The sequence below is a fragment of the Furipterus horrens genome, unplaced genomic scaffold, assembly GCF_987537825.1.
Source record: "Furipterus horrens unplaced genomic scaffold, mFurHor1.1.pri manual_scaffold_2, whole genome shotgun sequence".
Taxonomy (NCBI): domain Eukaryota; kingdom Metazoa; phylum Chordata; class Mammalia; order Chiroptera; family Furipteridae; genus Furipterus; species Furipterus horrens.
The window spans coordinates 141,395,772-141,409,052 of record NW_028327172.1 but is presented as its reverse complement, the minus strand read 5'-3'; the positions used below and the strand labels follow the sequence as shown (position 1 = coordinate 141,409,052).

General features: G+C 38.2%; 1 protein-coding gene across 1 annotated transcript in view; it reads left to right on the top strand.

Moving 5' to 3' along the window:
• Positions 1-7,762, top strand: part of CDNF (cerebral dopamine neurotrophic factor) — a 30,882-nt gene extending 23,120 nt beyond the window's left edge. Inside the window, exons 3-4 of the mRNA XM_090268009.1 lie at positions 3,286-3,427; positions 6,124-7,762. Coding sequence (XP_090124135.1) covers positions 3,286-3,427; positions 6,124-6,302 — 321 coding nt within the window. The 3' untranslated portion in view covers positions 6,303-7,762. The remainder of the gene's footprint in view (positions 1-3,285; positions 3,428-6,123) is intronic.
• The last annotated feature ends 5,519 nt before the right edge of the window (positions 7,763-13,281 follow it).

Sequence of the window (13,281 nt, the reverse complement as noted above, 5' to 3'; positions counted from 1 at the left end):
ACACCACAGAAATACAAAGGGTTGTAAGAAAATATTATACTATGAACAACTAATTGTCCAGCAAATTGGACAATATGGAAGAAATGGATAAATTTCTAGAAACATACAGTCTTCCAAAACGAAATCAAAAAGAATTAGAAAACCTGAAGTGACCAACTCGTCGTCGGCAGCCGTCCGTCTCGAGAGACGATGGTGTAGCTTCTTAAGAGTCTATCTGCACCGCCGAGAATGGCTGTGCAGTCCAACTCGGGAGTGACACGGTATCTGTCTCCTCCCGTGTTGAATCGACATCTTGTGATGACGCTGGAGTGTCCTCTCCAGTGAAGCTGAAGCTACAGAGCCTGGGCAGGGTGATATGGAGGGTCTGCTGTTGCCCATGCAGCAGACCCCCCCTCTCTTCGCAGCTGAAGGGTCCAAGGGAAAGACGGAGTCAATACAGCTTGGCTTCAGGTGCGCCGCAGGAGTTGCCGGTGTTGACTACAATGTCAAACCGCCTTAGGGACTCCAGCTCCGGATTTTCTTTCGGGGTTTACTCCCTTAGCCTTTCCCCTGAAGAGGTATGCCGCAAGGCAGCGGAGGTTTTTTGGAGTCAGAGTTTTCCTTCTCTGAAACTAGGGGATTAGGATTATATAATCGGCATATGCTATATGTTTAGTGTGGAAGGGAGGGTAGACTCAACAGACATCCAGGCAGACAGACAGCCAGAAATTGAAGCAGAGGGCTGAGGAGGTTAGAAGGTAGGAAACAGATTGAGAAAGAATTTTTCAAGAATAAAAATACAGAGTAGAAAATAGCAAGACAGGAAGGGAGAGAGGAAAGAGAGAGAGAAAGTAGAGAAGAGAAGGGTAGAAGAGAGAACAAAAGAAGAAGGGGAGGGAGAAGAGGGGGGACCGGATAAAAATTTTAAAATATATATATATTATTAAAAAAAATTAGGAGATTAAAACATGATATAAAATAGCAAGATAGAGAGAAAGAGAGAATATATAGAGAGAGGAATAAGAGATGGGAAAGCAAGAGGATGGGGGAGGGAAGGAAATCAAGAGGAAGAGGAGATATTAGGGAGGGAAAGATTGAAATTGAAGAGTTGACAAAAGATAGGATGAAGAAGAGAAATACAAGAGGGAGAGAAAGAAGTGAGTGACCAACTACAACTAATGAAATTGAAACAGAAATCTAAAAACTCCCAACAAACAAAATTCCTGGACCCCGTGGCTACACAGGTGAATTTTACCTAACATTCAAAGAAGAGCTAACACCTGTCCTTAAACTACAGTAGTCCCTCTCTGTCTCGCGGTTCACTTATCACAGCCGCACTGTATCACGGAATTAAAAAAATATATTATATTTAATTATTTATCACAGATTTTTCACTATATCGCAGGATTTTGCTGTACTGTATATGTATGTTGTAAAAGTTATATAGGTTTAAGAGTGTAGAATATGTTTAAGAACATAAGTAGTGTTTATAAAAGTGTGGAAAAGGTTAATAAGGGAGTGGGAAAGGTTAATAAGGGACTGGGAATGGTTTATAAGTGTGTGGGAAGGGTTTATAAAGCCTTAAAATATATATAAATATTAAAATAAATGTAAGGTCCCTACTTCATGGATTTTCACCTATTGTGGGGTGGGGGTGGGGGCTCTAGAACATAATACCCGCGATAGGTGAGGGAATACTGTAATACAAAAAATTCAAGAAGAGGGAAGACTTCCAAGCTCTTTTTACCAGGCCAGTATTATCCTAATTCCAAAACCAGATAAGGACCTTAATAAACACTTCTCTGAAGAGGACATATACATGGCTAATGGACATATGGAAAAATGCTCAACATCATTAATCACCAGAGAAATGCACATTAAAACTACAATGAGATATCACCACACACTTGCCAGAATGGCTATCATCAATAAATCAACAAACAAGACTGGCAAGGATGTGGAGAAAAGGGAATCTTTGTGCACTGTTGGTGGGAATACACATTGGTACAGACACTGTGAAAACCAGTGTGACGTATCCTCAAAAAACTAAAAATGAAACTTCCCTTCAAAAAAAATTTAAAAATTTATTTATTTATAGAGAGAGGGGAAGGGAGGAAGGAAGGGAGGGAGAGAAACATTGATGTATGAGAAAAACATGGGTCAGTTGCCTTTTTGTACACACCCAGACCAGGGTCCAAATCTGCAACCCAGATATGTGCCCTGACCTGGAATTGAACTAATGACCATTCCCTTTGCAGAATGATGCCCAACCAACTGAGCCACACTGGTCAGGTCTGGAACTGCCTTTTGACACAGCCATCCCACTTCTTGGAATATATCCTAAGAATCCCAAAACACTAATTCAAAAGAATATATGCACCCCTATATTCACTGCAGCATTATTTACAATAGCTAAGATCTGGAACCAGCCCAAGTGCCCATCAGTAGATGAGTGGATAAAAAAGCTGTGGTACATATAGACAATGGAATACCATGTTGCTATAAGAAAGAGAGAGAGAGAGAGAGAGAGAGAGAGAGAGAGAGAGAGAGAAGGAAATCTTACCTTTTACAATAAAATGGATGGTCCTGGAGATTATTATGCTAAGTGAAATAAGGCAGTCAGAGAAAGACAGATACCATATGATCTCACTTATATGTGGAATCTAATGAACAAAATAAGCTGACAAAAAAAATAGAACAGAGGCATGAATACATGGAACAGACTGACAGCTGTCAGAGGGGAGGGGTGAGAGGGGACTGGATGAATGAGTGAAGGTATTAGCCAAAAACATATATATTGTACACAACACATAGACACAGACAACAGTGTGGTGAAAGCAAGAGGGAAAGCAGGGCAGGAGTTAGGTGGAGGTGGGCAAAGGAGGGGATGGGGACATCTGTAATAGTATCAACAATAAAAATAAAGTTTAAAAATAAAACAAAATTCAATCTCTTCTCCTTGCTAGCGGGTGACTTTCATTTGGCTTGGGTATAAAATGGGTGTATAATAGTACTTACTTCACAGGATTGTTGTGAGAATTAAATAAGTCAATTCCTGTAAAGCCCTGAGAACAGCGCCTGGCACAGAGAACACTCAGCAAGCCTTGCAGCACCATGTGAACTGTCGGGAGCTTCTAATTAGGACGATCATGGGAATGGATTCATTTGTTTTCTAGTGTCTTAGCAGGGCTTAAAATTTAATAGCTGGCCCATGAAAACTAGGTTAACCTGTTTCTTACTTCACAAAGCCATATCACTAGCTTTTCTCAGCATCTGGGCCACTAAACTCTCTTCCTTCTCCTTCAGTGCTATTATCTAGGAGCAACGAAAGATGCAGCTACAAAGATCCTAAGTGAGGTCACTCGCCCAATGAGTGTGCACATGCCTGTGACGAAGATTTGTGAGAAGCTCAGGAAGATGGACAGCCAAATCTGTGAACTGAAATATGGTATAATGGAGTCAAATTTTCCCCTCCATAATGTCCAAAGTATGGCCAGTTCTCAAAACAGGCTATGTTTCTAAAAAGTCAGTATTAGAAGGAAAGAAATCTCCACTTTCCATTAGGATGTTGGGCTGCTGAATGGTGCTTAATGCCACCTGAGCTTTTTGGGGGTGAGAGAAATGAATACTGGCACAATCAACTTTAGGTAAAACAGTTTAACCCAAATAGGAAAGTTTAAACTCTTAAATCACTAACATTACACATATATAGTATCAACTGTGTATGTCAAGGAAAAATTAAAAATGTCAAGGGAACAACTACTCACGGTGACTTACCTCTTGGTCACCCATTAAGAAAAGTAGCATCTATTCAAAGGTGATGTAAGGACTTTGAATTTTTAAATGTGTCTGTATCTTTTTCCCTAGATTTGTCTGTCTTTTATTCTGCCTGCCAGCTTTAAATTTTAGGAAATAGGTTATTCATAGCAAATTATGTTTTGCCTGATGAAATAGCCTTATTGAGGGCACCTAAAATAAACAGCCAGGAAAGAAAGATGTCCTATTTAAGTCATTATCCTTGGCCTTATACATTTCACATAGATAAATCTATTATTCTTATACTGAAGATTTCTGTCTGGGCCAGCCTATTTGGTTAGATTGGGCAGGTCTGATGAAGGCAGTGGCGTGGGGCAGGGTTGGTGGATTCCTTTCTTAGCTTATCCTTAACACCTGAGATTCCACCAGTAGAGACCCATCTCTTTTGCTTCAAGTCATTGTTCTATGTCACATATCCACATCCAGTGTAGTATTGTAAACTACATAATTAGCACCTAGCTCTGAATTATTTTAGTCTTACTTTCTAACATAGCTGTGTAATATGCCTATGCACCATAGCTACAAAACTGGCTTTAAATAGGTTTTAGGTTGGAAGACACCCAAAACAACTTGTTTCTCAACTTGCCAAGGGCAGGCCCTAACTTCCAGGGTAGTGATTATGGGACCAGCATCTTCTTTTATTGGCTTCCAAGTAATGAAGGAAAGGCAGGAATCACTGAGTCCACATACACAATATTCTTGGAAGGGACAAACCTGTGCTGATTCTTTAATTCAACAAATTTATTTAGACTATCTTCTATTATGTGCAAGAGAACTTACTGGGTTCCTTGAATAATAGAAAAATTAATCAGATATTATTAAGAAAAGAATACTTTCTAGTGTTTGGGCAGTGTTGGCCACTAGAGGGCCTTGGGGAGCCATGAACTAGTTTTAATTTTGTTATTAACGTTTTCCTTGTAGTTTTAGGGGGTCACAGAGGTTTCCCCTTTTAAAAATTAATGCCAGATTCCAAGTTCTTTAGAAAAGCCCAAAGAAACTACTGAAACTTACAACCAAGTATATTTCTCATTCAACCATTTATTTTGAATAGGCTGCTAGTCCTAATGTCTTGTTCCCCACTGATTGTTGGCAAGAAAGTTGAGAATGAACAGGGGACTTTGAGCTGTGGGATATTAATAATTTGGGCTATAAATGCTTCTATACTTTTAAAGATATTTTTTAAGTCAGCCATGAAATGAACAATCGAGGTAAGTGTAGAGTTGGATTATGTTTTCAATTAGGACGTTGTCTTTTGCTTTTTGACCTGAAAGAATATTTTTGCTTGTTTTGTATCTTAAAAGTATGGGTATCACTATAAAAATTTAAGGGTAGCTAACCCTTCAAATAAATAACACTTTAAAATCCAACTTTTATTAATTTTTCCAAAATTTATTGGGATATAATTGATTTTGTATAAATTTAAGGAGAATTACTTTTTTTATATAGGGAAATTATAATCATAAGTATAATATAGATGGGCTTAATTTATTTTTTTGTTTTTTGGGCTTGACAATCAAGAAGTAGTTGAGTTCTTGACATTCTCTGCAGATAAACTGTAGATGGGAAAACAGTAGTCTTGCTAATGAAGTTAGATGTTGGTGATAAGTGTTATTAGCAAGAATGTTAGAAGCCAGATTGACTGGCCTGAAGCACTAGCATTAGAGAAGTGGGTATACCCCGAAGGACTGTAAGTGAAAGCTGTGATAAATTAGTTATCTCAGCAGGGGTGGGGATCAGGTGAGGTTAAGCAGAGATCTGAAACCAACAAGGATCAATAAGAATGCTCCTAATTATATTCACATGTTGGGGTTTCTTTAAATTTGTATTTAAAGATTCGATAATGCTTTGTAATATGTATGCTTAGCTGTTTTGCGGAAGACTTATCTTTGTTTATAAAAGGTGAAACATAACTTCCTAGTTACCATAATTATGATCTGATTTCAGTTGGCCACACACAAGGCTGTCCCAAGGCACTTCTTTCCATCAATTACCTTCTTTTTACCTTAGGAGCAGCAATTAGAATGCAGTGCTATTCACTTTAGTAATGCTGATTTTGTGAAGGCATGGTGGCAGACGCTGCAAAGCTACTCAGTTTGGAAGCCCCTGTGTGAAGCGCATATAATTCCATGGAGAGGAAGTCTGATAAAGCACAACTTACCCCAATAGCCTTGTATATACACACTTTATATACACTTTCCTTAGGTATGTCTTGGTTTCCACAGAAAATGGAACTGCTCTCAGCACCTAGATAAGTAACACCATTTGCCTTTCTAAATGTTGAACAGTTTTTGTTTTTAAAAAGTTGTGTGTTTCCTTTTTGTCATTTAGAAAAGAAATTAGACTTAGCATCAGTGGACCTGTGGAAGATGCGAGTGGCAGAGCTGAAACAGATCCTGGACAGCTGGGGAGAAGAGTGCAGGGCCTGCGCGGAAAAGGCCGACTATGTGAATCTGATCAAAGAACTGGCACCCAAATATGCAGCAACGCGCCCCAAAACAGAACTCTGACCCTCTGATGCTGGGCTCCATTGATTGTAATTAGAAACAAAATGACTGTCTAGGGTATGGATGTGCTGGTTAAGAGTAACTCGGCATTGCACTGTGCATGGCCTCGTACACTTTGTTTTGATAGTATACCTCGGTTCTGGTTGTTTAGGCTTGTAAGTAAAACCGTGAATGTTGGTGGTTTCTTACATTTTCAGTGTACCAAAACCTAAAAGTGCTTTTCTGATAATTTTCTTGTAAGGGCTGTGTAAATAATCATTGGCTACCTCCTAAAATTGGGAAAAGTGAACTAGTGAAAAATTGATTCTAAGAAGGAGAGCGTGCTCACGGGCTCCTCTTTGTGCACTAATATTTAATTAAATAGATTGGATTAGGACAAAAGGGGCAATGTTTAGCTTAGTAACTCCTGGCACAATAACCTGGCATAATCAAAAGTTTGTTGTTGTTGTTGTTGTTTTTTAAAGAAGTAAACTGTATTTTCAACTGCAAATCACTCTACTTTTTATCTCTCTTTGGTATCAGAAATGGGAGGACAGGAAAACCTATTTAAAACCTATTTAAACATACTTAAAGAGAATAGGTGAAGAATCCACTCAAGTATAGCCAGTGCTTTAGCAAATTGTATCAATACTCACACTGTTAAGTGAACAAAGCTCAAAGTCTTTTGCATGCCTTGGTATCACACAGTAGATAAGCTTTTGATAGAGGATTAAAACACATTAAGGGCACAGGCAGGCAACATGGAGCTTTATGGTTCCTAGTGCTATTTTATTAGCTGTCAGTTGTAATATCATTTTTGACTCCATTTTCTGGCCACATAAGAATAAGATCCCATTGTAGAAGTGGCTGCCTCTGTGTGGCAAGTGGAAATGGGGAATGACTGCAGAGCAGCTTGAGGGAACTTTCTGTGGGTGATGGAACCTCCTGTATCTTGATGGTTGTTTCATGGGTGAATATCATTTTCAAACTTATCTGTCAGTACAATGAAGATCTTGGCATTTTAATGTATGTAAATTATATCTAAACACTGCTGTAGAAAAATTATTTGAAAATTAACTAAAATTAATTGATTCAAAATGTCTTATGCGTTTAAAGAATTGCAATTACTCACTGGGAGTCCTTTTGGGGAGTAGAGGAGAAATTTTCCAGACTGAAAGTACACGTTGGAAGTATTGTTTTCACTTTTAAATGCTGCCCAGGTAAACAAAATTTCAGTTGAATAGTTGGGATGTAACCAAACTTATCAGAGAATTAGTAGTTAGAAACTTAAAATTGAGAATATAAAAGCTCTGGTGTAATAACTAGCCAAAAGTGTTATTGGTTTTAGATTTTGGCAGCTTTCTCATGTGTACAGCACCCTTCTTAATTATGAATTGTATCTTTAAAATGCCCAAATTTAGGTTTGTTTGTTTATTTGTTTTACTTTTTATAAACTTATATTTGTTTTTCTTTAGTGCATTTTGAACCTATTGAGAAAGTTGTCATTTGAAAATATATGTTTGATGTCTGGCATCAAAATCAGGTCATTTTTCTCAGTGTCTTTTTTTTCTTCAGGATATGAATCTAGGTAATAAGAACACTGCCCAACAGGTCATTTAAGTTCATAATATTTAGTCTGGTTTTCCAAAGAGCATTTATTCTATATCAGTGCTACTCAAACTTCTCAAACTGTGCATACATATCACCCAATATCTTATTAAAATGTGGATTTGGAATCAGTAGGTCTGGGAGGGGCCTGAGCCTCTGCATTACAAACAAGCCCCAAGAGATGTCCGGACTGCTCTTCCAGGGACCCCACTTTGAGTAGCAAGGGCCAGAATCCTGGGTCCTGGGATTGATTCATTTTTTTTCTTCTACCAGTCTCAGTCAGTTAAGTTTATGAGACAGCTCAATATAATCATAATAACCAAAAACAAAAAACAATAAAATCACAAGTTTCGATTCTTTCAAGTAAAAGAAGTCCAGAGGTAGCCAGTCTAGAGTAAATATGGCAGTTCCACTAACTGATTAGGGACTCGGCTCTTCTCTTTTTGCTTCATATCCTAGTGATAGGTTCCATTCATACCCATGCCCAGTTGGCCACTGGAACTCTTTGTTCCATAACGGAGAAAGCATTTAAAAGCCTGCGCCTGAACTGAGCCAGCCACTTTAGGGCAGCCTTCCCCCTCTCTCTTCCCCTCCTCCTCTCTTTCATCCCCACCCACCTGAAGTTCCATATCCCACTCAAAACTCTGCCTATATGTCACTGACCAGAACTTAATACTTAATCACATACCAAACCTTGCTGTAAGGGAGTTTGGGAAATAACATCCTTTGAGTGGGTCCACTGCTGTCCCCCCCACCCCCAAATAAAAACCAGGACGAAGGGAGAAATAGTTCTTGGCCACAAGCTACCTCTGTCATATAGCACAAAATTTTCCTTCCCATGAATCTTAGTTGTACTTTCTGGTTATCATATCCTAACTAACCCTTCCCCCTCCTTGTTATTTGCTTCTTTCATAAATGTAGGCAGTTATGTCTTTTCATTTTTGGCTCATCAAGAAGTAGTAACTTTTTAAATTTCATTTTAATTTTAAGTCTCTCTCTCTCTCTCTCTCTCATGTGTGTGTGTGTGCGCGCTTGCACTATTTTGGTGTGTTTTTATCCCAAATTCATAAGCACACAAGATTTAGGAGTCATACATTCTGACAGAAGTGACAAAGCTCTGGGCTAAAAACTTGCATTTAAACAGTAGTGGTCTGGGGCAGACATTATTCCTGATCCACTCTAGATTTCTAAAATTCCAAGCAGATGACCCTTACTTTGCTTCCTAAATACACATGGGAGACTAGATATAATATTTAGAGCATAGCTTAAAAGTTGTAGTTCTTTATGGATATCTGTATTCTACTCAAGAGTGTTAAATTTACAACAAACAAGCTTGGCATTTAGGACGAGAAAATATTTGACTATCAGATCCCTAAAAAACAGCATAGCATTTTGTGATCCAGAGGCCCTGTCTGTGGGTTTGAGCAACTCTTGATAAAGTGCCTCTTCTGAGCAGATATCTGAGTTCATCCACTGACTCTCATTCAAAAGGAGCGATTGTCAGGTGCCCATTATTTTACAGTGTGTTTGGAATAATACAATTTCACCAAGAAAGAACCATGAAAGAGAATTAGTAGTATGTATTTCTGTTTGCTTGTCACTGACAAAATTTTGAGCATTTGGGATTGTACAGGCACCTGTGATCTTGGATTTCTAAAGCTCACCGGGACTTGGATTAAAATTTTAATGTGTGACACTGATAAAATTTTAAATGTGATACTTGACAGAGGTAAGGTTGTTAGCTATTGGTGAAGTGGATCAGTTTTAAGGCTGTATTTTTAAAGCTTCTTGGGTGATTTCCCTGCGAGGCTGTCCTAGGTGCTCTCCGTATACAGAATCCTCTGAGCTCCCTGCGAGCAGTGCTGTTTTCTTGGGGAGCAAAGCTCAGCCTGTGCAGTTTGGCTCTTCCAGAGTTTGGTGGTTGACTTTGCAACCCGGTTTGGCAAGTTGTGAGTTTTCTGTGAATGTATACCTGCTTATTAAGATCCTGTGGATTAGCTGAATTATACTGTATAAGAGGTAGATTAACCAACATTTGGAACAAAAGGAAGAAAGGAAAAGAACATATAAGGACATAGAATAGAGGTCCACAGTCCACAGCCAAAACTTGGAACTATCAATTCTTGGAATTCATAATTTTGTTTTCAGATTCTGGAAAGATGGATACTATGGTGCATTTACTAAAAACTTCATAATCCCCTAGGAGCTTGGGCAGCACCCTGTAACACCCTCCCATTAAGTCCAGATCAGGTTTTGTCACCAGAAGAAGTCAGGTCAGGTTTTGCTTGTCAAATAAATTACAAAAAAAAAACAAAAAAACTTTTATTTTCAGAGTTTCTAGATTTCTAAATCTTGGATGAGAGATTGTAGCACTGTAATTCTGTGGTACTCCCAATTTGGGTGTTATCAATCATTAAAGACTTTGGGCCTTCTGTGATACAACCTCTACTTCCCACGGACTTGTCTCCCACAGAGAGAACTTCTTTCTCCTAAAAAGCAGTTGAAAAGCAGCTGGGGGCCTCAGACCGTTAGAACTCCAGGTGCCTGGCTTCTTTCTTTAGCCACGTGCCTTCCCAGAGCATAGTGCAGGGTAAACATTAAATATCTCCCGAGGAAATGTGCTCACCAAACCATCTTCCTTTCAGACAGGTGGGTCGGCTGTGGTTTCTCCTCTTCAGGTCATGATAACTGAGCAGCAGAAAGGAGAAGCTGCTCTTTTTTTCCTGCAATGGTCACCCTGGAGACTTTTCTCTCATCAGGCTGAAAGTCTGTTCAGCCTTTGCCACCAACTGTCTGATATTCGCTGTAGCTGCAATGTTCACAGGAGCTGCAGAAGACGTTGTTTACAGGGCTCTTGCCCTTTTTCCTTTTGAATTTTTTAAAACCTATTTTGGAAAGAACAGATCGAATGTTGGTGCCTTAGTGACAGAGCAGCTTTAAATACGTTCTGAGGGATCCTGGGCTGTGCAGTTATTCACAGGCAGTGAACTTGCTCACTTGATAGATATTATCTAAGAATGGGTATGTATCCCAGGAATTTGGGTGTTCTCATTTCTGAGTCAGTGTTCCACTGTCAGCCAAATATTTATTTCTGATATATCTCAATTCATCCTCAGTCCTAAATTAACACATTCCTTGTTTCCTTCAGAAAGGAATCTGGAGTTTTCTCCTTCCCAGATTATATTCATATACGCATATTTTTGCCTCCCTAGAAAATTCAGTCACAGCACCCTGACCTTAGACTGTAAGTGCTCAAAATCCTGGTTCAAACCCATTTGCAAATGATCTTTGTGGTCCTCTTTGCTTTCTATAATACAGTTTCTTGGTAGTTGCCAAAAATTTTATTGTCTTGGAAAATCTTATTGCTGTAATAGCATCTTGAATATATGAAGTAGAAATAATAAGACAGAAAGAATGCTGAACTGGAATTTGAGTCCTAGGTTTGCCTATGGCTAATTGTGCTATCTGAGAAGAGTCATTCAACATTTTGTTCCTCATTTTATCTTAGAATGTAGCTAATAATGTTTACCTAATTGAGTTATTGTGAAGATTAAATGGACAAAATGTAAGTATAATATGTAACAGAGTGCCTGTCTCAGGGTAGATATCTCGATAGATATTAGTTTAGTCTGAGTGGCACTTTTAAAGATTTCATTTATTGTCAGAGAATTCTACATGAAGACATGGTGAGTTCTGGCCCATTTTATAACTGAGGAAGTGAGGTAGAGGCAACATCAAGGCCCGGAAATCAATTCAGGTCACCTGACTTTTGGATCGGAGGGGCACATTCACACCTTGTACCTCTCAGTTCTTAAAGGATTGAAAAAAACAGTCAAATAAAAATGACCTCAAGTGATTGGAATTAGATAAATAATGAATATAATGTGTTCTGGGATTGCACCTGTGATCAGTGTGGACTCTCTTATTTGGGATGACTCAATATTTCTGGAGCACTCTTTAATTCTGCACGCCTCCACAAAGCTATTGTGTCATGTGAGATGCAAGAGAATTTAGGTCAACTGCCTTGTCCAACAACAAGTATGATGAATATGTTCATGGATCTTTTTATCACAGCCACATCTACCAGTTCTCTGGAAATGCCTGGGAAATTTATTCATCAGTATATGTCTCTAGAATGCCTACTAAAACTCTTGAAACTCAGCAATCTGAAATGAAGCACTTTGTGAGTTGTGCTTTATTTGAACTAGTTAGACTATTAGTAATTTTCCAATTATTTTTCTTTTTCTATTAGGCAAAAAGGATAATATAATGTCATACTTTATTGTTCTATTTGGAAGAGTTGCTTTTCAGTTGTTTAAATTGTTAGAAATTATAGGGGTTGGCCTTCTTTTCCTGTCTTCATAGTAGTATCAATTATTTTCACCTAACCTATACTTATTGGAACACACTCTAAATTATATATTTCCTTTCTGGAGGGGGTGGGAAATATATTATACAGTGCTTGGAAAAGTCAATGAGCATCTATGGATGTGATTTTGTTACAGGCCTACTTGTGCCTTAATTTTAAATGTAAGCCTTCATGAGTAAACAGTACATTAAAAAACAAAAGCTACTTAAAAGCTTTAGATTACTGTTTCAATTTCCTTTTTTGTTATTGGTTTGTTGAGACTTTCCACTTCTTCTTGATTTAGTTTTGGAAGGTTGTATGTTTCTAGAAATTTGTCCATTTCTTCTAGATTGTCAAATTTCTTGTCCTACAGTTGTCTGAAGTAATTTCTAACTATCATTTGTATTTCTGAGGTATCAGTCGTGATTTCTCCTCTTTCATTTCTGATTTTGTTTATTTGTGTCTTCTCTCTTTTTTTCTTGATTAGACTGGCTAGAGGCTTGTCGATTTTGTTTATTTTTTCGAAGAACCAGCTCCTAGTTTTGTTGATCTTTTGGATTGTTTGTTTAGTCTCTATGTCATTTAGTTCTGCTCTGATCTTGATGATTTCATTCCTTCTTCTTGCCCTAGGCTTTGTTTGTTGTTGTTGTTCTAGTTCTTGTAGCATTGTGGTTAGGTTTTTTAATTGAGATTCTTCTAGCCTTTTCAGATATGCCTGTATTGCTATGAACTTCCCTCTCAGGACTGCTTTTGCTGTGTCCCACAGGTTTTGGGTTGTTGTGTGCTCATTATCATTAGTTTCTAGAAATTTCTTGATTTCTTCTTTGATGTCATTGTTAACCCATTCATTATTTTTTTTTAAGTATATTTTATTGATTATATTGTTACAATAGTTCCAATTTTTTTTCCCCTTTGCTCCCCTCCGCCCAGCACCCCCCTTCCCCAACAATCCCCTCTCCAAGTCCATGCCCATGGGTCGTACATACAAGCTCTCCCGCCTCACCCTTTCATATATTCTTCTTCTTCTTTTTTTAAAATTAATTAATT